General features: G+C 63.7%; 1 protein-coding gene across 3 annotated transcripts; it reads right to left on the reverse strand.

Moving 5' to 3' along the window:
* Window positions 1-889: 889 nt before the first annotated feature.
* On the reverse strand, window positions 890-27,979 carry CARMIL3 (capping protein regulator and myosin 1 linker 3). 3 transcript variants are annotated; one of them, XM_084645191.1, is made up of 41 exons: window positions 27,899-27,979; window positions 23,689-23,783; window positions 23,446-23,496; window positions 22,395-22,454; window positions 20,914-21,035; window positions 19,968-20,047; window positions 19,797-19,867; window positions 19,448-19,521; window positions 18,926-19,001; window positions 17,917-18,005; window positions 17,594-17,688; window positions 16,982-17,068; window positions 16,677-16,786; window positions 15,523-15,600; window positions 15,300-15,376; window positions 14,981-15,085; window positions 13,495-13,564; window positions 12,981-13,062; window positions 12,780-12,876; window positions 11,773-11,827; window positions 11,473-11,645; window positions 10,760-10,828; window positions 9,675-9,768; window positions 9,481-9,579; window positions 9,091-9,219; window positions 8,281-8,394; window positions 7,614-7,789; window positions 7,355-7,442; window positions 6,592-6,735; window positions 6,410-6,473; window positions 5,388-5,602; window positions 3,784-3,899; window positions 3,355-3,688; window positions 3,139-3,273; window positions 2,793-2,859; window positions 2,619-2,708; window positions 2,353-2,462; window positions 1,979-2,162; window positions 1,668-1,778; window positions 1,425-1,544; window positions 890-1,330 (listed from the first exon to the last, which is right to left on the reverse strand). In XM_084645191.1, the coding sequence occupies exons 1-41, from the start codon at window positions 27,936-27,938 to the stop codon at window positions 1,305-1,307; spliced, it is 4,272 nt and encodes a 1,423-aa protein (XP_084501317.1). In that variant the 5' UTR covers window positions 27,939-27,979; the 3' UTR covers window positions 890-1,304. The 3 variants fall into 3 exon arrangements, with proteins under 3 accessions (XP_084501317.1, XP_084501318.1, XP_084501316.1); XM_084645192.1 differs by having other exon boundaries at window positions 3,784-3,896; window positions 9,091-9,222; XM_084645190.1 differs by having other exon boundaries at window positions 9,091-9,222.
* Window positions 27,980-27,989: the final 10 nt, after the last annotated feature.

Consider the following 27,989-nt stretch of genomic DNA (forward strand, 5'->3'; position numbering starts at 1 on the left):
CCCTCGTTCCGCTCCAGACAGGGGGGGGGGGGTCTGGGGGCGTGGCTTGGCGGCTTGGCCCCGCCCCCGCTCCGGCAGAGACCGGAGGCTGCAGCTGGGCTGTGTGTGTGTAAACTGTTGCACACAGACACACAACACCACAGGGAGACGGCCTGAGGAAGGAGGCACCACAAATGCACGCCATGCCCCCAACACCCACTCCTGGGGGATACAACACACAACAGGGACACACCGCTCACAGCCAGGCAGCGCCAGAGACACACGACCCGCTGCACACCTGAGAAGAGACAACATCTTGCACAGCAGGGGCCCGCAAGCCTGCGACGCCCAGGAAGGACCCATCAGAACCACACAAAACAACAACAGACACCCGGACCAGCCCAGGGAGCCCCCAAGCGCGAGGAGCTGCTGCAAACACCCCCCCAGGCACACAAAGCGGGGACACAACACAACAGGGACACAACACTTCTCGCCAGCAAGGCGGCACACCGCACAACGCAACGTGCACAGGGAGACCCAACACGGCGGGGACACACCACACAGCGAAGGGCTTTGAGGGGGTACACAACCCCACAAGCTGAGCTGGAGCCCAATGTGTTGGGGGGGGCGTCCTTGCTGCCCCCTGGTGGAGGGGCTGAGAACTGCCGCGCGTGTGTGTGTGTGTCCGCGCCCCCTGCTGGCCACATCTGAGAACTACAACCCAGTACCCCGAGATTGGGACGGTGACTCCTGGTGCTTGCGGCCTGGGGGAGCCCCCAGGAGAGGGGGTGCTCCTGTCCCCCGCTGCCCCAGAGGAACAAAGGAGACGCCCTCGCGCCCGCTCCGGTCGCCATATAGAATTTATTTCTCTCTTCCTTCTGTACAAGCCGAAAATAGACAGGGACCCTGGAGGGGTGGAAAATGGGGGGTGGGCAGCTGGGGGGCGGTGGGAGGTGCAGGGGGGATGAGCCGCATTCAGAGTCCCCCCCGCTGTTTCCTCCTGGGGCAGCAATACCTCCTCCCGCCAGGGGGGCACGCTGTGAAAACAGGGGTCCGTCCCTCAAGGGATTGGGGGGGGCAGAAGCGGGGGAACAAAACAGGCCTGAATGGAGGAGTGGAAGTGAGGCGGGAGGGAAGGGTGGGGGGGCAGGGCAGGGTCTGCAGCCCCAAGGCCATGTGTGGGGGGTGTTGATCCTTGTTTTGGGGGGTTCATGGCTGGATCTTGGGGAAGGCCCAGTCGTCCCTTCTTTCTCTCTGTTCTCAGGCTTCCACGTTCCCCCTCTTCTCCCAGCTGGGGGCACAGCTGATACTCAATAGCAGGTCTGTCAGTCTGTCCCGGACTCCTGGGTTCCTGAGGAGAGACAGACAAGGTGTCAGGGTGGAGGGGGGACGGCCGGGTGGGGGGTTGTTAACCCTCTGTGGCCCAGAGGGGCCGTTTTACTCACCCACAGCCTGGTCCACAGAGAGGAAAGGCCGGGAGATGGGGAGACGAGGTTTCCGAGGGGGCTGATGCTGCTCCGAGGGCGGGGGCGGAGGGGGGTCTGGCAGGGGGGCGTTAGCAGCACCTATTGGGGCCGGGAGAGGGGAAGGGGTTAGATCCTGAGAGAGAGACAGCCCGGCTGGGGGCACTGCAGGGGGGAAGCTCGCAGCCCCGGGCTCTCGCCGCCCGCCTCAGTTCAGGGTCTCACCTCTGGCTCCGGGGTCTCGACCCTGATCTGACTCCAGTTTGTCACAGGACTGCGCCCGGCGCGTTCGCTGAGGTTTCAGAGGGGCCGCCTTCCGCCCCACCTCGGACCCCCCTGGAAAGAGAGAGAGGGTGAAAGGCCCCGTGTCTCAACCCCCACCCTCCTGAGCCAGCCAGCTCCCCTGCCCTGGGGCTGGATGGGAGCCGGTGCCCCCTAGAGGGGACAAGCCCCACATCCCATTACCCGTCCCCTTGAACGGGTCCAGCTGGTCCTGGAGGGGAAAGGCCCCGTGCCCCAATCTCCGCTCCTGATACCTTCTGTTTCCAAGTGGTCCGGTCGGGGGCGGGCGACGGGGGGGGAGGTCCGAGTCTCGGTGGGGCCGGCCCCACCTGCCTGCTCCTCGCTACTCTGACTCCTCTCCGGCTGAGTCGGGGGCTTTCGGCCACGGGGGATGGCTACTGGCTTGGGGGGGCGGGGGCCGGATGGCGGCTCCCTGGCCTGTTAGGGAATGGGATTGGGGGGGAGAGATAATCAGAGCAATTAGCCCTCCCTGGTAATACCACAGAGCACCGCAAACTCCATCCTGGGCTCCTGGGGGCACTGCTGTGGGGAAGCTCACAGCTTATACCCCCTCTCTGCCCCCCAGCTTCACCACCCCAGCCTCCCACCCCTGCAGGGCCCCCCTCACCTTTCCAGATGCCAGGAAGCTGGGGTTTGGGGGCTTCTCCCCCGCCTCCACTCTGGGGGCCGCACTGAAGATGTCCGTCCCCTCCAGGTCCAGCTGGGAGCTCTCCTCCGCTGATGGGGTTGGGGGAGAGGGAGAAACCACATGAGCAATGGGAGCACTGTTGTGGAGAAGCTCGCAACCCCAGAGCTCCTCCCCAGGTGGGGACACTGCTCTTGGGAAGCTCACAGCCCTGGGGGCACTGCTGCAGGGAAGCTCGCAGCCCTTACCAATATCCCAGCTAGCCTCAGCCCTTCGAATGGTGGCAAACGCTGGCTTGGAGCTCTGAGGGGGAGGCTGGGGTCTCCAGCCCCCTTTCTCTGTGGGGAAGAGATAAAGGGGGGTATCAGGTTGGGGGGAGCTAGGCGAGGGGGAGGGGCAGAATTTGGGGTGTGCCCCCCTACCTGAGCCGTCCGAGGACCTCCTCCTCTCTCGATCCTGTAGGCTGCCCACCCTTTGCAGCTCTGCCCCCTGAAACAAGAATGAGGGAACAGGGGAGTTTGGACCAGACCATCAGGGGTTAAGTGGGTGTGGCCTCCACCCTCAGCCCATGCCCCCAGAGCCTCTCCCTCCCCAGCCTCAGTCCAGACCATAAGGGGTTCGGAGGTTGTGGCCTCCATCCTCTGGCCCCGTCCCCGAGAATCCCCCCTCCTTCCGCTAACAGCTGCAGACCTTGAGGCATTGAGTGGGCGTGGCCTGTCCTCAGGCCCCGCCCCTGCAGGTGTGCACCTCCTCTCTCAGCCCACGTACCTCTTTCTTCCCATCCAGGCTCCGCCCCATTCCGGGCAGGGCGATTCCGTGGACTCTGGAGGGCTGCAGTAGCTCCGCCTCCGAAGAATCTGACTCCTCCCTCATGGGGTTGGGGGAACGATCAGCGGTGTGACCCTACAAAAACAGAGGCAGTTGAAAGCAGCGACCCCTGCTGGCCCTTCCTGCCCGGCTCCCTGCAGCCCGGCGCCTTCTTACCTGCTTACCTCTGGGGGGCAGCCCCTTCACCCCACTTCCTCCGCTGCCCCCCATCCCGGGGAGGGGAATCCCCATTCCCTGGGGTTCCTGCCCCTCCCCCTCATCCAGGCTGGCTGAACTCCACATTGAAGCCTTGGGCTCATCTGCTGTCCCCTGGGGGGTGCTGGGGGAGCTGTGGGGGGCCCCCCACAGGGTGTCTTCAACCTCCCTCTCCCCCTTGAGGCTCCGATGCCTCCGAAAATGGAAAAGCCCCTTTCGCCTCTTCTTCTGCACAGGGGGCAGCGCGTCTGAGGGGCCTGGTCTCACCCCACAGCCTCTGGGGGTCCGTGGATAGCTGTAGGGGGGCAGAGGAGAGAAGTGGGGGTGGTCAGAGAATCAGACTGGGGTGATCCCCACCCTTTCCCGCACCCCTAGGGTATATGGTCCCACCTGGTGTTATCTGTGAGGACCCGCCTGCTAAAAAATTCCTCCAGCCCCTCATCCAGTCGCGGCACTGTCCCATTCTCCTGCCGCTGGGGCTCAATAGACCTAGGTGTCCGAGCCTGCTGAGGAGACGTGTAAGAAGCAAGGAATTAGCTGCTGTCACTTTAAGGCTTGCCCCTTCCCCTGCCCCCTCAGGCAAAATGGGAAGTCTCGCCTCCAGTGACTTGGACTTCCTGCTTCAGAGTCTTGAGATACAGCTTTTAACTCCTCCCACTTTAGGAATGGCTCTTCCTTCTTTCTATGGGGAAACAGGAAGTACCGCCTCCAGTGGGCAGGACTTCCCATTTTGGAGTATTAGAAAGATTAATGTTCAGCTGGCCGTTCTTACTTTAAGACTGGCTCATCCCCCTTTCACAGTTGAAGTGGTAAGTCCCATCTCTTGGCAACCAGGACTTCCTGTTTTGGTAAGGGATAATTTCTACCTGCATGTGTCTGTTTCTGCTCATTACCCATCAGGCTCTGGGGCTGGGGTAAGGGTCAGTCCAAAAGGATGCAATTACATAAGAACATAAGAACGGCCAGACTGGGTCAGACCAAAGGTCCATCAAGCCCAGTATCCTGTCCTCAGACAGTGGCCAATGGTGCCCCAGAGGGAATGGACAGAACAGGGAATCATCAAGTGATCCATCCCCTGTCACCCCACCCCAGCTTCTGGCAAACAGAGGCTGTGGACACCATTTCTGCCCATCCTGGCTAATAGCCATTGATGGGCCTATCCTCCATGAATCTATCTAGCTCCCTTTTGAACCCCGTTATAGTATTGGCTTTCACAACACCTTCTGGCAAGGAGTTCCAGAGGTTGACAGTGCATTGCATGAAAAAATACTTTCTTGAGGAAAGACAGAGAGAGAAAAAGGGAAAAGAATGAATGAACAAAGGAGAGGATGGACGACAGACTGAACAAAGGAACTAATAAGAGAACAGAGGGGAAGATGAACAAACAAATGAATGAGGGAAGGAACAATGGAATGAAGAAATAAATGAGTGAAAGAACAGAAGAAGGAACAAATGAATGAGAAAACGAATGAGAGAAGGAATTAATGAATGAGAAAATCAATGAATGAAAGAAGGAACACAAAGTGGAGAGAATAAATGAATAAGCTGTGGTTAGATGTTGATAGACGTTTGGCTGTGTGTGTGTTTTCCCTCTGTGTGCCACCCCAGCTCTGCGCAGACAGCTGGCACGGCAGAACTCGAGCAAACCACCCAATGACCACAAGATCCGTTAAGGGACGAAGGCACCTAGCCAGGTTTATTGTCGATGAAGCACGGTACTTGTATCCCACAGTCTCTCTTCCTACTACACAAGCAAATAAGCAAATGAAAAACAAAGGACAAAACAAAAGAACGAGAAAGGATCGAGAAAACAAAGGAATGAGCAAATGAATGACTTAAGGCAAAACTGACTGTGGAAAGGAGAAAACGAGGGAATGGATGAGAAAGTGAAGGACTAGGAAAAGGAACAGAGAGATGAGAAAATGGAGGGAGGAGTGAAGGAGAAATGGAAGGTGTGGCTGAGCGAGGGGGCAGATGGGATCAGCGTGACTCACGTTCTGGCGGGGCCCCGGGGGGACACACCGGGGGGGCCGGGGCCGGCCGCGGGTGCGGTGCTCCAGCCGGGACCCCTCAGTGGGGAGCTCAGCCAGTCCCTCGAAGGAGGGGCTGCGGGAATGCGAGTACTGGCTGCTGGCTGATGAGGAGAGCCAGCCTGACGGCGAGTTGGTGCCCCAGGAGTGTGTGGCATCAGTGTCTGGGTCAGCCCCGCCTGTGGGGGGAGGCAGAGAGAGAGAGAGAGTGGGGCAGAGGAGAGGGTGAGTGACAGAGGAAGGGTTGTGTGGATGGACTGAGGGGTGGATGGATGGAGGGAGAGCGGACAGGGATGGAGAGATGGATGAAGGAGTGAATGGATAGAGGGAGGGGTGGGTGGATGGGTGGATGGATAGAGGGGTATGTATGGAGATGGATGGATTAAATGGTGGATAAAGGGTGGGTGGATGGATGGACAGGTGGATGGATGGATGGACGGACGGATGGGTGGACGGATGGAGAGGAGGATGGATGGATGGATTGATGGGTGGATGGATGGACAGGTGGATAAGGGGTGGATAGATGGGCAGGAGGATTTATGGATAAGGGGTGGATGGACGGATGGGTGGGTGGATGGATGGATGGATGGATAAGGGGTGGATGGATGGGTAAGCGGTGGATGGATGGAGGGGTGTGTATGGAGATGGATGGATTAAACGATGGATAAAGGGTGGATGGATGGACAGGAGGTGGATGGATGGATGGATGGATGGACAGGAGGTGGATGGATGGATGGATGGATGGACAGGAGGTGGATGGATGGATGGATGGATGGATGGATAAGGGGTGGATGGATGGAGGGGTGTGTATGGAGATGGATGGATTAAACGGTGGATAAAGGGTGGATGGATGGATAAGGGGTGGATGGCTGGGCAGGAGGATGGATGGATGGATAAGGGGTGGATGGATGGACAGGAGGATGGATGGATGGATGGAAAAGGGGTGGATGGAGAAAGAGGAGATCTGATGTGTGACCATTACTCACTGATAAAAGCTGAGACAGGTCGGATTTTCCTGCCATGTTTCTGCCTCTTGATAGCGATGGTGTCCTGCAGAGAGGAGAGCAGGGTGACCCTAGAGCCAGGTATGGGGGGTCCCCTCCCTGCCCTGGGGCGTGGGTGGCTGGGAGAGGGGCCTGCAGGGCTGTGCCCCATCCCCACTGCTTACAATGCTGGTTCCCAGCTCATCGTCTGTGGTCTCCTCATGATCTCTCAGCTGGTTCCTGGGGGGCTGGTCCAGTGGGGTCCCCCCGGAGCTCCCAGCACCGCCCTGCCCCTCGGAGAGCTGCTGGAGGTGGGCGATGTGCTGGGTCTATGTGAGGGGGAAGATGAGAGAGATTATTGGGGCGACCCAGGGGTTAGAGGGGACTGAGGAGGGTTTGGGGGGCAAAGTACAGGGGACTGAGGGAAAAGATAGGGGTGGGGTACAGCTGCATTTGGTGGGAGAAAGGGGGAAGTGGGGGTTCTGGGGACATGTGGGGTTGGGGAGATAGAGGTCTAGGGGTAATGCAGTGGGAAAAGGGGGTGGGGCTGTGGGGTGTATGAGGGGTGGTGGTGGGGTGTCAGGGGGTGGGGAGGGGCAGTACAGAGGGCTGGGGGTCACTGTGGGGAGCTTAAAGTCTCTGTGGGAGGTGGGGGTCACAGTGAGGGGCTGAGGGTCAGTGTGGGGGGCTGGGGGTGATTGAGGGAGGCTGGGAGTCTCTGTGGGGGTGGGGATCTCTGTGGGGGGCTGGGGTCACGGTGAGGGGCTGAGGGTCAGTGTGGCGGGCTGGGGACGACGGTGGGGAGTTTAGAGTTCTCTGTGGGGGCTGGGGGTGACTGTGGGGGGCTGGGCTTATTGTGAGGGGCTAGGGTCACTGTGGGGGGCCGGGGTCACTGTGGGGGGTTGGGGGTGACTGTGGGGGGCTGGGGGTCATTGGGGGGGGGCTCACCAGGCTCTTGTGGGTGCTGTACAACTCCTCCAGGAGCTCCTCCACAATGGAGTTGGTGAGATACGTCACCACAGACAACTTCACCTCGCTGGGGTCAAACGGGGGAGGGGGGTCAGAGACTGGACAGCCCCCCTAAAGCCCCCCGAGCACCCCAACCTGGCCATCCCACAGTGCTCCCCATCCCCCTAAAACGCCCCACCCAGCCCTCCTTGGGGACCCCCCATACACACACCTGTCCCCTCCCCAGCTCCTGTCTTACTTCAGCTTGTTCTGGATGTCCTGCCCGGCCTGCTCCAGCAGCGCCCCCCGGATGAAGTTGCGGGGGACAGTCACCCGCTCTGACACGGCTCCCAGCATCTTGTTGTGGCCCTCGGCGGCCTGCATGGCCCTGGGGCAGAGCTCCTGGGTCAGTGTCACCATGGACTCCAGGATCACCTGGGAGCAACCCCACCAGTCAGAGAGGGGGGCTCCCGAAACACTGAGTCACCCCCAAGTGCCCCAGAACTGGGCCCCCCACACTGAGCTCCCTTAGTAACACAGCAGACCCAGGGTCCCCCCAAACTGAGTCCCCCAAGACTCCAGTAAGACCTGGGGTCCCCCCATACTGAGCCCCTGAAACCTCCCAGTGAGACCTGGGGTCCCCTGACCAAGCTAGTGAGACCCAGGGTCCCCCTAAGCTGTGTCCCCCACCCCTTGGTGGGACCTGTGGTTCCCCAAACTGAGTCCCCAAACCCTCAGTGAGACCTGGGGTCCCCCTAATGAAATTCAGGGTCCCCCAGACCTCCCCAGTGAGACCTGGGGTCCCCCAACCCCACTAGTGACATCTGGGGTGCCCCCCTACACCCCCCAACGCCCCCAGTAAGACCTGGGGTCCCCCTACACTGAGTCCCCCAAACCCCCCCAGGGAGACGTCCCCAGCTCATCACCTGCAGCTCCTTGTCAACGGCCTTGGAGACCTCATTGGCCACGGACTCCAGTCGCTGCCGGACGGGCCCGTCGCTCGCCAAGATGTGTCCCAGTTCATAGAGGCTGGGGAACAGCTGGGGAGAGAAAGCACGAGCAGAGAGGGACAGGGTGAACAGGGACAGATGTGCGCGGGGGGAGGGGCAACAGCAACTGGGGCGGGGCTACAGTGTGCAGCTGTGGTAACATCTGGGGAGTTTGTTCCTGGGCCAGAGATGGAGGATCCAGCTGTGTACCGCTGTGGGATAGAGGCTACAGGCTACATTGGGGGAGACGGTGTCCCGCCAGGGATAGAGGCTACAGCTGTGGCAACATCTGGGGGGGTCTAGTTTCTGGCTGGGGATAGAAGGTCCAGATGTGTCAACATCTGCAGAAGCAGTGTTTAGCCAGGGATATGGAATACAGCTGTGGCAACATATGGGGACTTAGTGACTTGGCCAGAGATGGAGGACCCAGCTGTGCAGAGGTGCAGCAACATCTGGGGAGACAGTTTGTATCTGGTGATAGAAGAGCCATGGTAACATCTGGAGAGCTACTGTCTGGGCCAGCAAGACTGGATGTGACCTCAGCTAGTGGACCCAGTGTTCAGCCAGGGCTGCTGTGTACAGATGTGGAGAACATCTGGGGAGAGGAGACAGAGAGAAGAAAGGCAGGCGAAAGGTGAGACCGAGGGGAAGGGGATGGGATCAAATGGGAGGGAGGAACAGGCAGGAACTGAGAGGGGTGGGGATGGCAAGAATGGGGCAGGGCCCGGACGGAGGGATCTGTCTCACCGCCCGCGAGTTCTTGGCCTCCTTCATGAGCTCCCGTGCATAGAGCACCTCCTCCTGGACAGTATCAGCAGGGCAGCTGTGCAGAGCCCTCACCTCCTCCTGGACCCGCAGGCACAGCCGTCTGATCATCTGCTGGGGGACGGAGCTGTTAGCAAAATCCCTGGAGCCAGCCGGGACCCCCGCCCTGGGGCCAGATCAGAACCAGCACCCCCTAGGGAGAAAGGCTCCATGTCCCATTCCCAGCCTCCTTGAGCCAGCCAGTCCCATCCTGGAGCCTGATGGGAGCTGGCGCCCCCTAGAGGGGAAAGGCCCCGTGTCCCATTCTCCACCCCCCTGAGCCAGCCAGCTCCCTTGCCCATGGGGGTGGTATGGGGAGATGGGAACGTTTACTTGCTCGGCGCTGCTGGTGCCGATCCCCTGCTGGAGTCGGAACGCCTGCTCCTGGGAGAACTTCTGGGAATGGCCGTTTCGGAGGAGGCACCATTGGATCTGGGGGGGAGGGAAGGGAGAGAAGCAGATGAGAGACCCCTTGGTTTCCCCCCACCCCCTCCAACCGAGCCCCGGGGCCTCCAGGCTCTACCCACCTTCTGCCACACCTCGTCCGTCCTCTCCGGGGCACTGCGGTAAGCGGCTGTGATGTCGCTCATGGGGAAGGACATGTACTTCAGGGTGTAGTTGCTGTAGAGAGGGGTGTGAGGTTAAACGGGAGAGGGTGTTGGGAAAGGGCCCCCCAGATACTCAGGGACCTTCCGCTCAGATCTGTCAGAGTTATGGTCTCACTTCCTCCCAGTTATCTAACCTCCCCCATCTCCCCATTATCACCCCCTGTTCCTCCTCCAGTCACCCCCAACCAACTTCTTGTCTGCCCATAATCCCAGGCATTGTCCACCTCCCTCTTATCATCCAGCCATCGCAACAACCCAACCCAAACAACTCATCACCCCAATGACCCTTCCAATAACCCAACCCAACTCCACCCAACCAAGAACCCATCCCAACTCTACCCAACAACCCAATCAAATTCAACCCAACTCAACCCAACCCAACTAAGAACCCATCCCAACTCTACCCAACAACCCAATCAAATTCAACCCAGCCCAACTCTACCCAACCAATCCAACCCAACTCTACTTAACCACTTATTCAATCCAACTCAACCAACGTAACCCAACCAAGAACCCAAACCAACTCAACCCAACCTAACCCAACTCTATGCTAGTAATAATCCAATCCAACTCAAGCTAACCTGACTCTATTCAACCAATAACCCAAGCTAACTGAACCAAACCAATAACCCAACCCAAACCAGCCCCATTCAGTAACCCAATCACCTTATCCAATAATACCAACCAACCCAACAAATGCACCAGTAATCAACTCCAACAACCCAACCACCTACTCAACAACCTAACTGCCTCAACTCAACACAACCAATCCAACCCCCAACTCAGCTCAAAACTATCCAGACCGCTCTGCCAGTCCACACACGTCCCCAATAAAAATGAATTACAAACAATTAAGCAGCAAGCAGGCATTAAAAACCTGAGTAATGATATCTGTTATCAATGCTAACACGAAGCATGCAGACTGAGGGTGAGGTGCATGTTGGGGGGCACCCCTGGTTGAGTGTCAGCCCCTGACATCCCAGGAAGTCCCCTTCCAGACTCACTTCTCCAGGGCTCGGGCAACATCATGGAAGCCGAGTGCTGTTGTGTTGTTCCGGTCCCAGGCGATGCTCCTGCAAAGGGGAGATCCAGGCTGGGTCACCCAACACTGGGGTCCTTCTTGCCCCTCCACTGTGATGACACCCCAGATGAGACCCTGTTCCCTGCCTTGGCTAATACAAAGCGTCCACCCGCCTCCTCTCCAGTGGAACCCCCTTCCCCACATTCTCCAATAGGGACTCCCTCTTCTGCTGTCCCCATCAATGGCTCTCTCCTCCCCTCCTCCCTCCAACAAGGCCCCCCTTCTGTATCCCCTCCCATGCTTCCTAGTCCCCTGGGATCCTTCCCCTCGGTTCTCCTCTCCCAACCCCAATCCCTGCTCCTGCCCAATGGTAGCCCCTCTCCCAACCCCCAAATTCCCCCCACTTCCCCTGACAAGACCCCACAAGTCTCAATCCCCCTGCAAATCCCCCAATGGGACACCCTCCCTTGGCCCACCCAGTGAGACCCCCCCCCCCGCCCCAGCCCCAATCCCCCCACTCTCCTGCCATTGAGACCCCAGCTACCCCACCCCCTCAGTCTGCACCCATGGCCCTGAATCGGACCTTACTTCCTACCCTCAACCCCAATCCCCCCCATGAGACCGCCTCCCGCACCCAGTCCCCCTGATGGGACTTCCTTCTGCACCCCGGTGTCCCCTTCCTCCAGGAGCCCCCACCGAAGGCTGCTGTTGATCTGCAGAGCCTTGGACAGCATCTTGGCCCCCAGGTCCTCCATGCCATTCCCGCTCAGGTCCACCTTGCTCAAGCAGGTATTACTGCCAAGGGCGTTGATGAGGATGCTGGTCCGGGACTTCAGCCGTGAGTCGGCCACAGAGAGAGATTGCAGGGACTGGCAGGAGAGAGGGGAGTCAGCCCTGGGATCCCCTGCCCCCCACAACTCTGCTGGTTCCCCTCAATCCCGATCCACAGCCTCCCGCCTCAGAGCAATTTTCACTTTTCATGAGGGACAGACTCACACAATCTTCTTCCTGAATCAGCTGTACAATCTTGTGAAGTATCTCCTCCAGCGTCCTGGGGAGAGAGAACACAGAGGCCGGGCATGAGCACCCAGAGGGGTGGGACGAGGCTGAGAGCTAAATTCACCAGCCCAGCCACTGACCGGCTGTAAGCTAAACAGGAACATGCTAATTGTTCTAGGACACTTATTCTAGACCCCTTCCCTTCATGTTCTAAGTTGGGTGGGTTCTGGATTGCTGAACTCAACAGCATCCACCTCAGCAGATTTGCAACATTGCTTGGCTAGTGTTCTAGGTGACCCGTTCTAGACCCTTTCCCCATGTTCTAGACTGGACACGTTCTGGATAATTGGGCTCTATAGATTCAAACTCAGTAGACTCATCACATTGCTTGGCTAGTCTTCTAGGTCATCCATGCTGTATCACTTCCTTCCATGCTCGACGCTTGGTGGGTTCTGTGTAACTGGACTTCATAATGTCAACCTAATCAGAGATGCAAAACCTCTTGGCCATCTTTCTAGGTCACCCACCTGGGGAGGTTCTAGATGGCTTTTCTACTTCCACTATTCTCCATTTCTTTCTGGATGTTTGCAGCATAGTCTAATTGGTCTAGAATGGTCCCCACTAGGCACCAATACCCATCCAGTGGGTCTAGAAGTTTCTAACGGAGCCCAGCACCCATCCAATGAGTCTAGAATGGGTCCCATGGAGCCCAATGCCATTTAAAGGGTGTAGAATGGGTCCCATGGGTCCAATGCCCATCCAATGGGTCTCAAACTGTTCTCATGGAGCCAGTGCCTATCCAGTGGGTCTAGAAAGGGTCCCATGGAGCCCAGCACCCATCTAATGAGTCTAGACTGGGTCCCATGGAGCACAACCTCCTCACTAGAGAAGGTGAGCTTGGAGGAAAATAGGTTTAGAAGAGGCTCCTCAAGGACCTCTCTCTCCCGGGGAAGAGGGAGGCAATAAGACGGGACAGAAGGTGGATGACAAAAGTGTTCACCCACCGGGACTTGATGCTGAAGTTCTTGCCCAGCCAGAGGTGTTTGAGGGATTTGTTCTTGCCCAAAGCAGGGACCAGCGTCAGCAAATCGGAGTCGAAACCTGGAGCGAGCGGTGGGAGAAGAGGAGCGTCAGGGGGAGTTGAGATACTGCCCCCGCCCCCAGGGCAGGGATGTAGGGGCTCAAGGGCAGGTAGACAGACTCACCGTTGTCGGAGATGTCTAGGCTCCCCACGGCAGTGACCCCTGGGAGCTGCTCCTGTAGGACCTGAGCCCCCGGTGAGCGCAGCTGGGAGAGAGAGAATGAGTGAATGCGATAGTGGAGGAGAGAAAGAAGGAACAATTGAAAGAACAAGAGAACAACATTGGAAAGGAAACAACGAGAGAATGAGAGAACGAAATGGGAGGGAAAGAACAGGGGAATGACAGAATGAGAGAACAAGACGGGAGAGAAAGGACGAAGGAATGAAACGGGAGGGAAAGAACAAGAGAACAAGATGGGGAGGGAAAGAAAGAGGGAACAAGGGAATGAGATGGGAGGAAAAGAACGAGGGAATGAGAACAAGATGGGGGAAAGAACGAGGGAACGAGAAATGACGAGACAACGAGAAGGGGAAGTAAAGAAAGAATTAACAGATGGTCCCCTCCCCGACCAACCATAACAAGCCCCTCGCCAGCCTCCCCCCGCACAATGCACAGCCCCCTCCCAGCCCCCCCTCACCTCGCAGCCGCTCAAGTCCAGGTGAACATCACTCAGGTGGGTGTTGGCCGAGAGACCCTGGAACAGAGACCTGGCGACCGTGGGGTTAATGGGGGCAGAGGGGGTGACTCCCACTAGCCCTGCCCACCTCCCCCATTTGCCTCCCCAACACACAGCGAGCAGGGCCCGTCCTCTCCAGCAGGGGGCCCAGGGACACACACACGGCAGGGCCCGTCCCCTCCAGCAGGGGGCCCAGGGACACACACACACACACACACACGGCAGGGCCCGCACTCTCCAGCAGGGGGCCCAGGGACACACACACACACACACGGCAGGGCCCGTCCCCTCCAGCAGGGGGCCCAGGGACACACACACACACACACACACACGGCAGGGCCCGCACTCTCCAGCAGGGGACCCAGGGACACACACACACACACACGCGGCAGGGCCCGTCCCCTCCAGCAGGGGGCCCAGGGACACACACACACACACAGCAGGGCCCGTCCCCTCCAGCAGGGGGCCCAGGGACACACACACACACACAGCAGGGCCCGTCCCCTCCAGCAGGGGGCCCAGGGACACACACACACACACATGGCAGGGCCCGTCCCCTCCAGCAGGGGGCCCAGGGACACACACACACACACGCGGCAGGGCCCGTCCCCTCCAGCAGGGGGCCCAGGGACACACACACACACACACGCGGCAGGGCCCGTCCCCTCCAGCAGGGGGCCCAGGGACACACACACACACACGCGGCAGGGCCCGTCCCCTCCAGCAGGGGGCCCAGGGACACACACACACATGCGGCAGGGCCCGTCCTCTCCAGCAGGGGGCCCAGGGACACACACACACACACGCGGCAGGGCCCGTCCCCTCCAGCAGGGGGCCCAGGGACACACACACACACACACGCGGCAGGGCCCGTCCCCTCCAGCAGGAGGCCCAGGGACACACACACGGCAGGGCCCGTCCTCTCCAGCAGGGGGCCCAGGGACACACACACACACGCGGCAGGGCCCGTCCCCTCCAGCAGGGGGCCCAGGGACACACACACACACACACGGCAGGGCCCGTCCCCTCCAGCAGGAGGCCCAGGGACACACACACACACGCGGCAGGGCCCGTCCCCTCCAGCAGGGGGCCCAGGGACACACACACACACACACGCGGCAGGGCCCGTCCCCTCCAGCAGGGGGCCCAGGGACACACACACACACACACGCGGCAGGGCCTGTCCCCTCCAGCAGGGGGCCCAGGGGGACACACACACACACACACACACGGCAGGGCCCGTCCTCTCCAGCAGGGGGCCCAGGGACACACACGCGGCAGGGCCCGTCCCCTCCAGCAGGGGGCCCAGGGACACACACACACACACGGCAGGGCCCGTCCCCTTCAGCAGGGGGCCCAGGGACACACACACACACACGGCAGGGCCCGTCCCCTCCAGCAGGGGGCCCAGGGACACACACACACACACACACACACACACACTCACCTCAAGGCATCCAGGGGCATTTTCGTGCCCGACAGGCTCACGTAGTTCAGCGCGTAGGCACTCGAGAAGAATTGCCTGAAGGCCGGCTGGGAGTCCTTGGCTTTCCTAGAGACAGAGACAGGGCAGGAGCCCCCAAAATTAAGGGGGGCCTGCCCCAGAGGGACCCTGATCCCCGCGGAAAGGGTGCCCAAGGAGGCATGGAGGGGGCTCAGTCTAATTGGGATCCCCCTCACTGGGAAGCTGGGGTGCAGGGGGGGAGTTCACCTGACGGGGATGCCGGAGCGAGGCAATCGGGGGGCGGGGGGACCCCGACACTTACCTGTGCGAGAAGGAGTTCCGGGAGAGGTTGAGGTAGCGAAGCCGAGTGCAACATCCATGCAGCAGCGCCCCGAATAACTGGGGGGGCAGAGAGAGAAAGGGATCGAACCCCCGGCTCCCCACGATGCCCTCTGCAGGGCGAGGCCGCGGCCTCCGGGAGGCCCCTCCCCCAGCCAGGGCTGTTGCCCCGCTCCCCCCGGCGCCCCCGGCTGGTCGCCCCTCACCACGTCGACGGCGCAGTCCGTGCCGGCCAGCTCGAGGTGCAGGAGGGCGTTGGGCTGGGCCAGGAAGGAATAAAAACCCTGCGGGGGGAGAGGGGACGAAACCGAGCGATGGACGGAGCTGGGGGGCTGTCTGTGCCCCACAGAGCCCCTGCTCCCTGCCCCACGGCACCCGCTGCCCAGCTCCCGCCTCCCTGCCCCACAGAGCCCCTGCCTCCCTGCCCCATGGCACCCGCTGCCCAGCCCCCGCCTCCCTGTCCCACGGCACCCACTGCCCAGCTCCCGCCTCCCTGCCCCACAGAGCCCCCAACTCCCTGCCCCATGGCGCCCGCTGCCCAGCTCCCGCCTCCCTGCCCCACAGAGCCCCCGCTCCCTGCCCCATGGCACCCACTGCCCAGCCCCCACCTCCCTGCCCCACGGCACCCGCTGCCCAGCTCCCGCCTCCCTGCCCCACAGAGCCCCCAACTCCCTGCCCCATGGCACCCGCTGCCCAGCTCCTGCCTCCCTGCCCCACAGAGCCCCCGCTCCTTGCCCCATGGCACCCACTGCCCAGCTCCCATCTCCCTGCCCCACAGAGCCCCCACCTCCCTGCCCCATGGCGCCCGCTGCCCAGCTCCTGCCTCCCTGCCCCACAGAGCCCCCGCTCCCTGCCCCACAGCACCCACTGCCCAGCTCCCATCTCCCTGCCCCACAGAGCTCCCACCTCCCTGCCCCATGGCACCCGCTGCCCAGCTCCTGCCTCCCTGCCCCACAGAGCCCCCGCCTCCCTGCCCCATGGCACCCACTGCCCAGCCCCCACCTCCCTGCCCCACGGCACCCACTGCCCAGCTCCCGCCTCCCTGCCCCACAGAGCCCCCAACTCCCTGCCCCATGGCGCCCGCTGCCCAGCTCCAGCCTCCCTGCCCCACAGAGCCCCCGCTCCCTGCCCCACAGCACCCACTGCCCAGCTCCTGCCTCCCTGCCCCACAGCACCTGCTCCCTGCCCCATGGCACCCGCTGCCCAGCCGCTGCCTTCCTGCCCCACAGAACCCCCGCTCCCTGCCCCACGGCACCCACTGCCCAGCCCCCACCTCTCTGCCCCACGGCGCCCCCTGCCCCCGGCACTCCCTACCTAGTCCCCACCTCCCTGCCCCCCGGCGCCCCCGGCTGTCACTCACGTTGGCCTCCTCGCCGCCCAGCAGCCCGGGGTTCTTGCTGAGGTCCAGGTGTTGCAGGGAGCTGCTGAAGGCCGGGTTGGCCCCCAGGGTCTGACAGAGCCCGGCCAGCCCTGGGAGGGGAGAAGGGGTGAGTGGTGGGGGGCTGGGACCCCCTGCCCTTCCCCCACCCTGCCCCCCAGGCCCGAGAGCTTCTCCCTCCCCCACTGTGCCCACAAAGCTCCCCCAGCCCCAACCACCTGCCCTTCCCCAGCTCCCTCCCCCTCCCCTGCTCACCTTCCCCACCCCTCCCCCCAGCCCCCCCGTACCTTTCGGGGTGACCCCCGTCTTGCAGAGCCCGAGCTGCTGCAGCCCCTTGGGGAAGTAAAGGAATTGCTGGCTCAGGGAGATGAGACCTGTGAGGGGGAGGGAGGGGGAAGAGATTAGGGGGACCCGGGGGGGGGGGCGAGAGCAGAGATGGGGGCAGGGCAGGGGGGGAGGATATGGGAGGTGCTGGGGGGATATTGGGGGTGCTGAAAGTTGTGAAGAGCTGGGGGACATGGGGAGGGCTCGGGGATACTGGGGGGGACACTGGGTAGTGTTGGGATGACACTGGGGGCTGCTGGGGGTCTTAGGTGATGGGGACATTGGAGGTGCTGGGGGACACTGGGGGGTTCTGGGGGGGTGTCAGGTGCTGGACAGCGGGCTGGACAGTGACCCCCCTGCTCCCTGCAGCCCAGTGACCCCTAGTGACCCCCCGCTCCCTGCAGCTGGGGGACATTGGGTGCTGGGGGACACTGGGGGGTGCTGGGGGGCAGTTGAGAGGCGCTGAGGGGCGTCAGGCGGGCAGGACACTGCGGGGACATTGGATGGCACGGGGGGAGACTGGAGGCTACTGGGGGACACTGGTGGTGCTGGGGGGGCAGCTGGGGGGTCCCCACCTTTGTCCTCGATCTGGTTGTGTGACAGCACCAGGCTGTGCAGGGCCGAGCCGGGGTTGTCTCCCAGAGCGCAGGTCAGTTTGAGCGCGAAGTCTCTGCACCAGAGAGAGACGGGGGGTGACGCCCTGAACCCCGAACCCCGGCCCCTCCTCCCCAGCCCAGCCAGTCCCTGCCCTGGGGTCGGATCAGAGCCGGTGCCCCCGAGGGGGGACAGGCCCCGTGTCCCATCCCTGCCCCCCGAGCCAGCCGGTCCCTGCCTTAGGGCCGGGTGGGAGCCGGAGCCGCTGAGAGGGGAGTGGGGGTTCTGGGGGGGGCTCACTCACGTTTTTAACCCCGTGTTGTCCAGCACCAGCTCCTCCAGGTGATGGGACTTGCTGAGTGTGTGCAGAACTTGCTCAGATACCTCAGAGCCCTGGGGAGAGGGAAGGAGACAGAGAGCGCAGGGGAGAGATGCGGGGCCCCCCCCGGCCGAGGAACGGGGGTGCTGGGGAGGCAGATCCCCCTGGGGGCATTCTGGGAGTGCAGGGGATGGTTTGGGTGGCAGGGTGATTAGGGGGCACAGAGGGTGGTTTGGGAGTTCTGGTGGTTTGGGGGCTGCAGGGGATGAATTGGGGGGCTGGGACAGCTTTGGGGTACAGGGCAGTTTGTGGGCATAGAGGAGGAGGGATATGGGGGTACAGAGCATTTGCATGGGTAAAGGAGGGGTTTGGGATTGACGGTGAGTAGTGGGCTGCAGGGGAATGTTTCAGGGCCCAGACAAGTGTTGGGGAGTGCGGGGGATTTTGGGGTACAGAGCTATGACACAGGAAAGTGTCAGGGTATAGAGGAGGGTTTGGGCTACAGAGGGATGGGATTTGGGGGTGCTGAAGGGAATTTTGGGGTACAGATGGAGTTTGGGGGAGTTTCTGGGAATGGTGTGGCTTTTGGGGCACAGACAAGGGTTTTGGGATGCAGGGGGTTTGGGGCATGAGATTTTGGGGCAGGGTTTTGGGGTGCCAGGGTGGGATGTGGGGCACAGAGGAGGAGGGGATTGGGGACCAGGAGTTGTTTTGGGGTGCAGGGGAATGTTTCAGGGCATAGAGAGGATTTTGGGAGCAGAGGGGCAGAATTTGGGGTTCAGAGAAATTTGAGGGTTCAGTGGAGATTATGTCCAGGGAACTTTGAATCCAGGGGTGGGTTTGGGGGTCCAGGGCTGGGTTTTGGGGCTATGGGATGGGTTGGGGGTCCAGGGCTGGGTTTTGGGCACAGGGGTGGATTTGGGGGGTCCAGGAGTGGGTTTTAGGGCCCAGGGGAAGTTTTTGGGGCCCAGCGTGGGTTTTGGGGGGTACCTACCAGCCTCAGGTCCTTGCAGTGCAGTCGCGTGAACCAAGGGTTGTAGGCAAGGGCGGCGACGATCAAAGCCAGGTCCCTGCGGGGAGAGTCACGGAGAAGGGGGTGAGCGCCCCCACATCTGCCAGCACCCCCACTGTGCTGACGGGGGCAGGGGTGCCCCAAGAGGGTCCGATGTGGAGAAGAGGGGCTGGGGTGTCTGTGGGGATGCAGGGTATCGGGATTCCGCCAGGTGGGTTTGGGGGTATAGGTGGGTTTCAGAGGTTCAGGGAGTCTTGGGATGCTGGGCTGGGGTTGGGGGGTACAGGGGTACTGGGCACACAGGAGATACTGGTGGTAGAGGGGTATTGGGGTGATGGCAAGGGGTGCAGGCAGGCCTGGGGGTATTGAGGTAAAGGTGGGTTGGGGTACCATTTTGGGGGATCGGGGTACAGGGGAAATAGGGGTCTCAAAGAAGGGGGTATGGAGGTTCAGGCAGATTGGGTACCAGTTTGGGGGGTACAGGCGGTATCAGGGGTCCCTCACCTGCTTTCCAGGTGGCTGAAGTCCAGCAGGTTGAATTCATGATTGTCGGCTGAGTGGTAGATGGTGTCGACATCCTGGTAAGGGAGGGAGGGAGGGTGAGAGAAATGGGGGGACCCCATGGTGAGGGGTCCCCACCTACCCACTGCACCTCCTCCGCCTTCCTCTCCCCTCCCCCCACCCCCCCCACTAACCCCACGGGTCCCCCCCAAAGAGCCCTGCCCCATACCCCCAACTGCCCCCTCCCCCTCCTCTCCCCACTGCACCCCCTCTGCCTTGCCCTCCCCCCACCCCCCACTGCACCCCCTCTGCCTTCCCCTCCCCCTCCCCTGCCCCCCCACCCCCCACCTACCCACTGCACCTCCTCCCGGCAGAAGAGCCCGTTGTAGTCGCAGAGGGCGGCGTAGGTATCGGAGAACCCCCCTGCCAGGGAGACAGACAGAGCCACGGAGGTCAGCGGGGGGGGGCTCCCCCGTCCCCCCCCCGTCCCCTTCCCTCCCATTCACTCCCCCCCGCCACTCACCGCAGATGCTGTGACTGGTGGAGGTTGAACTCTCGGAGTTGGGGGACGTGTCCCGGGGGGTCTCAGGGGTCCTCAGACAGCTGGGGGGGGCCACAGTGTTAGGATGCCTGGGTTCTATCCCCACCCCAGCTCTCTGCAGCCCAGCCCCCCCAGTGAACCCCCCGCTCCCTGCAGCCCAGAGCCCCCTAGTGACCCCCCCTGCTCCCTGCAGCCCAACGCCTCCTAGTGACCCCACCCCGCTCCCTGGAGCCCGGCGCCCCCTAGTGAACCCCCCACTCCCTGCAGCCCGGCGCCCCCTAGTGACCTCCCCTGCTCCCTGCAGCCCGGCACCCCTAGTGACCCCCCCACTCCCTGCAGCCCAGAGTCCGCTAGTGACCCCCCCTGCTCCCTGCAGCCCAGAGTCCGCTAGTGACCCCCCTCTCCCTGCAGCCCAATGCCCCCTAGTGACCCCCGCTCCCTGCAGCCCGGCACCCCTAGTGACCCCCCACTCCCTGCAGCCCAGAGTCCGCTAGTGACCCCCCTCTCCCTGCAGCCCAATGCCCCCTAGTGACCCCCGCTCCCTGCAGCCCGGCACCCCTAGTGACCCCCCACTCCCTGCAGCCCAGAGTCCGCTAGTGACCCCCCCTGCTCCCTGCAGCCCAATGCCCCCTAGTGACCCCCCCTGCTCCCTGCAGCCCAGAGTCCGCTAGTGACCCCCCCACTCCCTGCAGCCCAGAGTCCGCTAGTGACCCCCGCTCCCTGCAGCCCGGTGCCCCTAGTGACCCCCCACTCCCTGCAGCCCGGAGTCCGCTAGTGACCCCCCGCTCCCTGCAGCCCAATGCCCCCTAGTGACCCCCCCTGTTCCCTGCAGCCCAGAGTCCGCTAGTGACCCCCCCACTCCCTGCAGCCCAGAGTCCGCTAGTGACCCCCCTCTCCCTGCAGCCCGGCGCCCCGGGGCCGCACTCACCCCGCCGTGGGGCTGGGGAAGATCTTGCTGAGAGCTGCGTTGACGTGCCGGGTGAGCTGGTCGGCGCTGGCCGCGCTGGGGAATTTGAAGCTGTAGGTGGCTTTCTCCGTGTCCACCAGAATCTGAGAGACGGGGAGGGGGGAGGCAGGGGGGAGGGGTGGGGGCAATCAGGGGGGAAGGGGGGGCGGGGAGCCAGGGGGGCATGGGGGGGAGGGAAGAGAGTGGGAACATTCCTCACCAAACACAAATTATTCCCACTACCAAGAGCTGTGACCCTGATTAAGCCAATTAACTAATTAACTGTCCCCCACCACCTGAGAGAGTGTGTGTGTGTGTGTGTGTGTGTGTGTGTGTATGTAGGGGGGAGGGACGGGGGGACCCCGGGTGGGGGGGTGACACAGCAGGGAGTGGGGCGGACCGACCTGGGGATGTCGCAGGGGTGTTTTCTGGGACTGTCTGCGTGGGGGATGGGATTTGGGGGGGCTTCACGGGGGGGGCAATACCTGAGCCAGGAGGGGCTGGGGCCAGGTGACACCTTTGCCCGGGAAACTGGACAAAGGCTGCAGGAGGAGCCGGGGGGAGACGGCTGGAGGGGGGTTCAGTTTGGAGCGGGCTGGGGAAATGGAGGGAGCCCCAGGGCTGGGGTCTAAGCTCCCTGCGCCCCTGGCCCCCCGAGTGACCTGGCTGAGGGGTCCTGGTTGTACCGACAAGCTTGCTTTGGGCCTGTGTTCCTGTCGGCTAATAAACCCTCTGTGTTACTGGCTGGCTGAGAGTCACGGGGAATTGCAGGAAGTGGGGTGCAGGGCCCTGATGCCCCCCCACTCCGTGACAGGGGGCCAGCAGGGGGCGTTGTCCCTGGGCCGGGGGGGCAGTGACAGCATGGGGGGGACCGAGGGCAGGGGGCCAGCAGGGGGCGCTGTCCCTGGGCCGGGGGGGCAGTGACAGCATGGGGGGGACCGAGGGCAGGGGGCCAGCAGGGGGCGCTGTCCCTGGGCCGGGGGGGCAGTGACAGCATGGGGGGGACCGAGGGCAGGGGGCCAGCAGGGGGCGTTGTCCCTGGGCCGGGGGCGCAGTGACAGCATGGGGGGGACCGAGGGCAGGGGGCCAGCAGGGGGCGCTGTCCCTGGGCCGGGGGGGCAGTGACAGCATGGGGGGGACCGAGGGCAGGGGGCCAGCAGGGGGCGCTGTCCCTGGGCCGGGGGGGCAGTGACAGCATGGGGGGGGACCGAGGGCAGGGGGCCAGCAGGGGGCGTTGTCCCTGGGCCGGGGGGGCAGTGACAGCATGGGGGGGACCGAGGGCAGGGGGCCAGCAGGGGGCGCTGTCCCTGGGCCGGGGGGGCAGTGACAGCATGGGGGGGGGACCGAGGGCAGGGGGCCAGCAGGGGGCGTTGTCCCTGGGCCGGGGGGGCAGTGACAGCATGGGGGGGACCGAGGGCAGGGGGCCAGCAGGGGGTGCTGTCCCTGGGCCGGGGGACACTTACCTGGCTGTGGTTTATTGTGTTTAACGTTCGAATTTCCAAGACATTGAAGGAGCTTTCGACCTGGGGAGAGATAGGAGAAATGGGTGTGTGTGTGTGTCCATGAGTGTGTGTCCCCGCGCGTGAGTGTGTGTGTGTGTCCATGTGAGTGTGTCCGTGTGTGAGTGTGTGTGTTTGTATGTGAGTGTGAGTGTGTCCGTGTGTGAGTGTGTGTGTCTGTGTGTGTGTCTATGTGTGAGTGTGTCCCCATGTGTGAGTGTGTGTCCGTCCATCCATGCGTGACTGTGTCTATGTGTGAGTGTGTGTTTGTGTGTGAGCGTGTGTGTGTCCGCATGGGAGTGTGTGTCCCGGTGTGTGAGTGTGCGTCTGTCTGTGTGTCTATGTGTGAGTGTGTCCCCATGTGTGAGTGTGTGTCTGTCCGTCCGTGCGTGACTGTGTCTATGTGTGAGTGTGTCCGTGTGTGAGCGTGTGTCCGTGAGTGTGTCTGTGTCTGTCCGTGTGAGTGTGTCTATGTGTGAGTGTGTGTTTGTGTGTGAGCATGTGTGTGTCCGCATGGGAGTGTGTGTCCCTGTGTGTGAGTGTGCGTCTGTCTGTGTGTCTATGTGTGAGTGTGTCCCCATGTGTGAGTGTGTGTCTGTCCGTCCGTGCGTGACTGTGTCTATGTGTGAGTGTGTCCGTGTGTGAGCGTGTGTCCGTGAGTGTGTCTGTGTCTGTCCGTGTGAGTGTGTCTATGTGTGAGTGTGTGTTTGTGTGTGAGCATGTGTGTGTCCGCATGGGAGTGTGTGTCCCTGTGTGTGAGTGTGTGTCCGTCCATCCATGCGTGACTGTGTCTATGTGTCAGTGTGAGTGTGTCCGTGTGTGAGTGTGTCTCCGTGAGTGTGTCTGTGTCTGTCCATACGAGTGTGAGTGTGTCTGTGTGTGAGCGTGTGGGTGTCCGCATGGGAGTGTGTCCCCGTGTGTGAGTGTGTGTCTGTGTGTCTATGTGTGAGTGTGTCCCCGTGTGTGTGTCCCCCTGCGCCCCCTGCTGGCCAGCCCGGGTGCGTCTCACACTCACCTTGGCCGGCACTTTCAGCCCGAAGAGGTGGAGCCGCCAGGCCGTCAGCACCTGTGGGGGACAAGCAGCCCCCGTGAGACGAGTGTGGGGAGACGCCGCGATTCCCGGGGGGCTGGGCTCAGCCCTGGGGATGGCGACGTCAAAGCTTCTGGGGTGACTCCTGGAAGGAGGGTCCGGGGGGGGCACCAGCAGGGCTGAGGGAGGGGGAAGGAGGGACAGACCCCCCCCCCCCTGGAAACTCACCAACACACGATCCTCAAACTTCTTGGGCTTGGTTTCAAGCTTCACCTTCAGCAGCAGAGGGTTGGGCGGGCGGCTCAGGACCTTGCGAATGCTGTCTGCAAAGGGGGGACGGGGTCAGCTCCGGGTCAGCGCCCCACGAGTCACCTCCCAGCCCCCCCAACAAGGTCTGCAGCCAGGGGCCCTGGGCTGCGGGGAGGGGGGCAGCAGGGGGTCCTGGGCTGCGGGGAGGGGGGCAGCACGGGGTCCTGGCTGTGGAGAGCGGGGGCAGCAGGGGGTCCTGGGCTGCGGGGAGTGGGGGCAGCAGGGGGTCCTGGGCTATGGGGATCGGGGGCAGCAGGGGGCACTGGGCTATGGGGATCGGGGGCAGCAGGGGGTCCAGGCTGCGGGGAGGGGGGGCAGCCGAGGGTACTGGGCTGCGGGGAGCGGGGGCAGCAGGGGGTCCTGGGCTGCGGGGAGGGGGGGCAGCATGGGGTCCTGGCTGTGGAGAGCGGGGGCAGCAGGGGGTCCTGGGCTGCGGGGAGTGGGGGCAGCAGGGGGTCCTGGGCTATGGGGATCGGGGGCAGCAGGGGGCACTGGGCTATGGGGATCGGGGGCAGCAGGGGGTCCAGGCTGCGGGGAGGGGGGGCAGCCGAGGGTACTGGGCTGCGGGGAGCGGGGGCAGCAGGGGGTCCTGGGCTGCGGGGAGGGGGGGCAGCAGGGGGTCCTGGCTGTGGAGAGCGGGGGCAGCAGGGGGTCCTGGGCTGCGGGGAGTGGGGGCAGCAGGGGGTCCTGGGCTATGGGGATCGGGGGCAGCAGGGGGCACTGGGCTATGGGGATCGGGGGCAGCAGGGGGTCCAGGCTGCGGGGAGGGGGGGCAGCCGAGGGTACTGGGCTGCGGGGAGCGGGGGCAGCAGGGGGTCCAGGCTGCGGGGAGGGGGGGCAGCAGGGGGTCCTGGCTGCGGGGAGGGGGGGCAGCAGGGGGTCCTGGGCTATGGGGATCGGGAGCAGCAGGGGGTCCAGGCTGCGGGGAGGGGGGGCAGCCGAGGGTACTGGGCTGCGGGGAGCGGGGGCAGCAGGGGGTCCAGGCTGCGGGGAGGGGGGGCAGCAGGGGGTCCTGGCTGTGGAGAGCGGGGGCAGCAGGGGGTCCTGGGCTATGGGGATCGGGAGCAGCAGGGGGCACTGGGCTATGGGGATCGGGGGCAGCAGGGGGTCCAGGCTGCGGGGAGGGGGGGCAGCCGAGGGCACTGGGCTGCGGGGAGCGGGGGCAGCAGGGGGTCCAGGCTGCGGGGAGGGGGGGCAGCAGGGGGTCCTGGGCTGCGGGGAGGGGGGGCAGCAGGGGGTCCTGGGCTATGGGGATCGGGGGCAGCAGGGGGCACTGGGCTATGGGGATCGGGGGCAGCAGGGGGTCCAGGCTGCGGGGAGGGGGGGCAGCCAAGGGCACTGGGCTGCGGGGAGCGGGGGCAGCAGGGGGTCCAGGCTGCGGGGAGGGGGGGCCAGCAGGGGGTCCTGGGCTGCGGGGAGTGGGGGCAGCCGAGGGCACTGGGCTGCGGGGAGCGGGGGCAGCAGGGGGTCCAGGCTGCGGGGAGGGGGGGCCAGCAGGGGGTCCTGGGCTGCAGGGAGTGGGGGCAGCCGAGGGCACTGGGCTGCGGGGAGCGGGGCCAGCAGGGGGTCCTGGGCTGCGGGGAGGGGGGCCAGCAGGGGGTCCTGGGCTGCGGGGAGCGGGGGCAGCAGGGGGTCCTGGGCTGCGGGGAGGGGGGGCAGCAGGGGGTCCTGGGCTGCGGGGAGGGGGGGCAGCAGGGGGTCCTGGGCTGCAGGGAGCGGGGGCAGCAGGGGGTCCTGGGCTGCAGGGAGCGGGGGCAGCAGGGGGCCCCGGGCCCTCAGATGCCCTGACCCTGGCATCTCGCCCAGCCTGGGAGAAGCCAACATGGGGCTGGGAGAGGAAGCGAAACCACGACTCAGACACTTCTGCTGGGCGCCACTACCCAGAGCAGTTGAAAAAGGAAGCCCAGAGACACCGGAAAACAGGATGGGGCCCACCAGGCGGTGGATGGAACAGCCCTGCACCCCCCCCCGGTGTCCCTCACTCCTGCCACGCAGCCCCTGCGAGCCCAGCCCGTGTTAGGATTCCGGGTACAGGTTTTGGGGCCCCCTTTCGGAGGACATGGAGACCCCGAGTGGGAAGAGGGATTCCCGGGGTCATTCCAATCCCACTGCGGCTGGAGCCGAGAGACGGCCCCGGGGTGGGGGGTGAAATGTCTCGGTGTGTTCGGAACAGGGGACCGGACAGGAAGTGTGAATCACGGGCGGGGGAGATGAGACAAAGCCCCTGATATCGGGGTGTCTGGGCACCCTAGTTTGTAACAGTGTCTATGACAGGTGTGTGCACGGCAGGGGCTGTGTGGGCATGTGAGGGGAGAGAGAGAGGAGGGGTGTGGGGATAGATCGAGAGATAGATCGAGAAAGGGGGTGGATGGAGAGAGAGAGCGAGATGGGTGGATGGGGTTAGATGGATCAAACTCTGGGAGCGTCTGGTTTATTTTGCCGCCAGGCCCTCAGTGTGGGGTTTGTTTGTCAGTCGTGTTGCCGCCTGTGGGTGTCAGCGTGGGGGGGAGACGGAGCTGGGATGCGGGTGTACGTTTGCACTCGAGCTAGGCTGAATTATGGCCACAGAGCCGGCCCAGCTGGCCTCTGGGTGCAGGCGTGTCCGTGTGTCTGTGTGCCATGCCCATGTCCGTGTGTTTCTAGCTGTCTTCGGGTTGCCGGCAGGCAGCTTGACATCCCCCACGCTCTGCCTGTCACAACCTTACATGTCACAACCCTTCCGCCAAACCCACAGCGAAGGCCCGAATCCAGCAGGGTGGGCGGGGAGCGGGGGCCGCAGGGGGCAGAGAGGAACCAACCGTCGCACGGACCCAGGCCACAGGATGCTGCGCTGCCAGATCCGCACCCACAAGAGGACCCAGGAGTCCTGGCTGCCAGCCCTCCCTGCTCTAACCACTAGACTCCCCTCCCCTCTCCGAGCTAGGATAGAACCCAGGAGTCCTGGCTCCCAGCCCCTTCCCCCACTCTACCCACTAGACCCCACTCCCCAGAGTCCAGGGGATCATTCACCTGGGAAGGGGGGATGCACAGAGGACTGGAGGATTGGTGGGGGGAGGATGGAGGGAGGGATGCGGGCGTGGGGGGGGTCTGTGGCAATGGCCAGAAGATGGACGGGGTGGGGGAATGGGAGGGGCCAGGTGGGTTGCTGGGATGGCCAGAGGATGGGGTCGGACAGCGGTTGTGGGTGGGGGATGGGGATGGGGAGAGATGGGGCAGGGGGCGGGGGAATGGGGGGGCTGGGAGGACGGAGGAGTTGGGGGGGTGGGGGATGGACAGGGGTGGGGAGCTGGGGAATGGGGGAGATGGGGCAGGTGGCCGGGGAATGGGGGGGCTGGGGTGGCGGACGGACAGGGGTGGGGGGCTGGGGAATGGGGGAGATGGGGCTGGGGGGCTGGGGAATGGGTGGGCTGGGAGGACGGAGGGGTGGGGGACTGATAGGGGTGGGGGGGTGGGGAATGGGGGAGATGGGGCAGGGGGCAGGTGGCTGGGGGGCTGGGGAATGGGGGGGCTGGGGTGGCGGACGGACAGGGGTGGGGGGCTGGGGAATGGGGGAGATGGGGCTGGGGGCTGGGGAATGGGTGGGCTGGGAGGACCGAGGGGTGGGGAACTGACAGGGGTGGGGGGGTGGGGAATGGGGGAGATGGGGCAGGTGGCTGGGGGGCTGGGGAATGGGGGGGCTGGGGTGGCAGACAGACAGGGGTGGGGGTCTGGGGAATGGGGGAGATGGGGCTGGGGAATGGGGGGGCTGGGAGGACGGAGGAGTGGGGGGTGGGAGACTGACAGGGGTGGGGGGGTGGGGAATGGGGGAGATGGGGCAGGGGGCAGGTGGCTGGGGGGCTGGGGAATGGGGGGGGGCTGGGGTGGCAGACAGACAGGGGTGGGGGTCTGGGGAATGGGGGAGATGGGTCTGGGGAATGGGGGGGCTGGGAGGACGGAGGAGTGGGGGGTGGGGAATGGGGGAGATGGGGCAGGGGGCTGGGGAACGGGGGGGCTGGGGTGGCGGACGGACAGGGGTGGGGGGCTGGGGAATGGGGGAGATGGGGCGGGGGTGGGGGGCTGGAGGGGGCTGGGGAATGGGGAGAGATGGGGCGGGGGCTGGAGGGGGCAGGGGGAGCCCCCCCCGCGGTACCTTGCAGGTCCCGGGCGAGGTCTCCCGCCGGCCGGGCCATGGCAGCTGCGGGGCCGGAGCCACATGCCGGGGCCGGGCGCAGACAGCAGCG

This window comes from Lepidochelys olivacea (assembly GCF_965140295.1).
Source record: "Lepidochelys olivacea isolate rLepOli2 genome assembly, chromosome: 13".
NCBI classification, from domain to species: domain Eukaryota; kingdom Metazoa; phylum Chordata; order Testudines; family Cheloniidae; genus Lepidochelys; species Lepidochelys olivacea.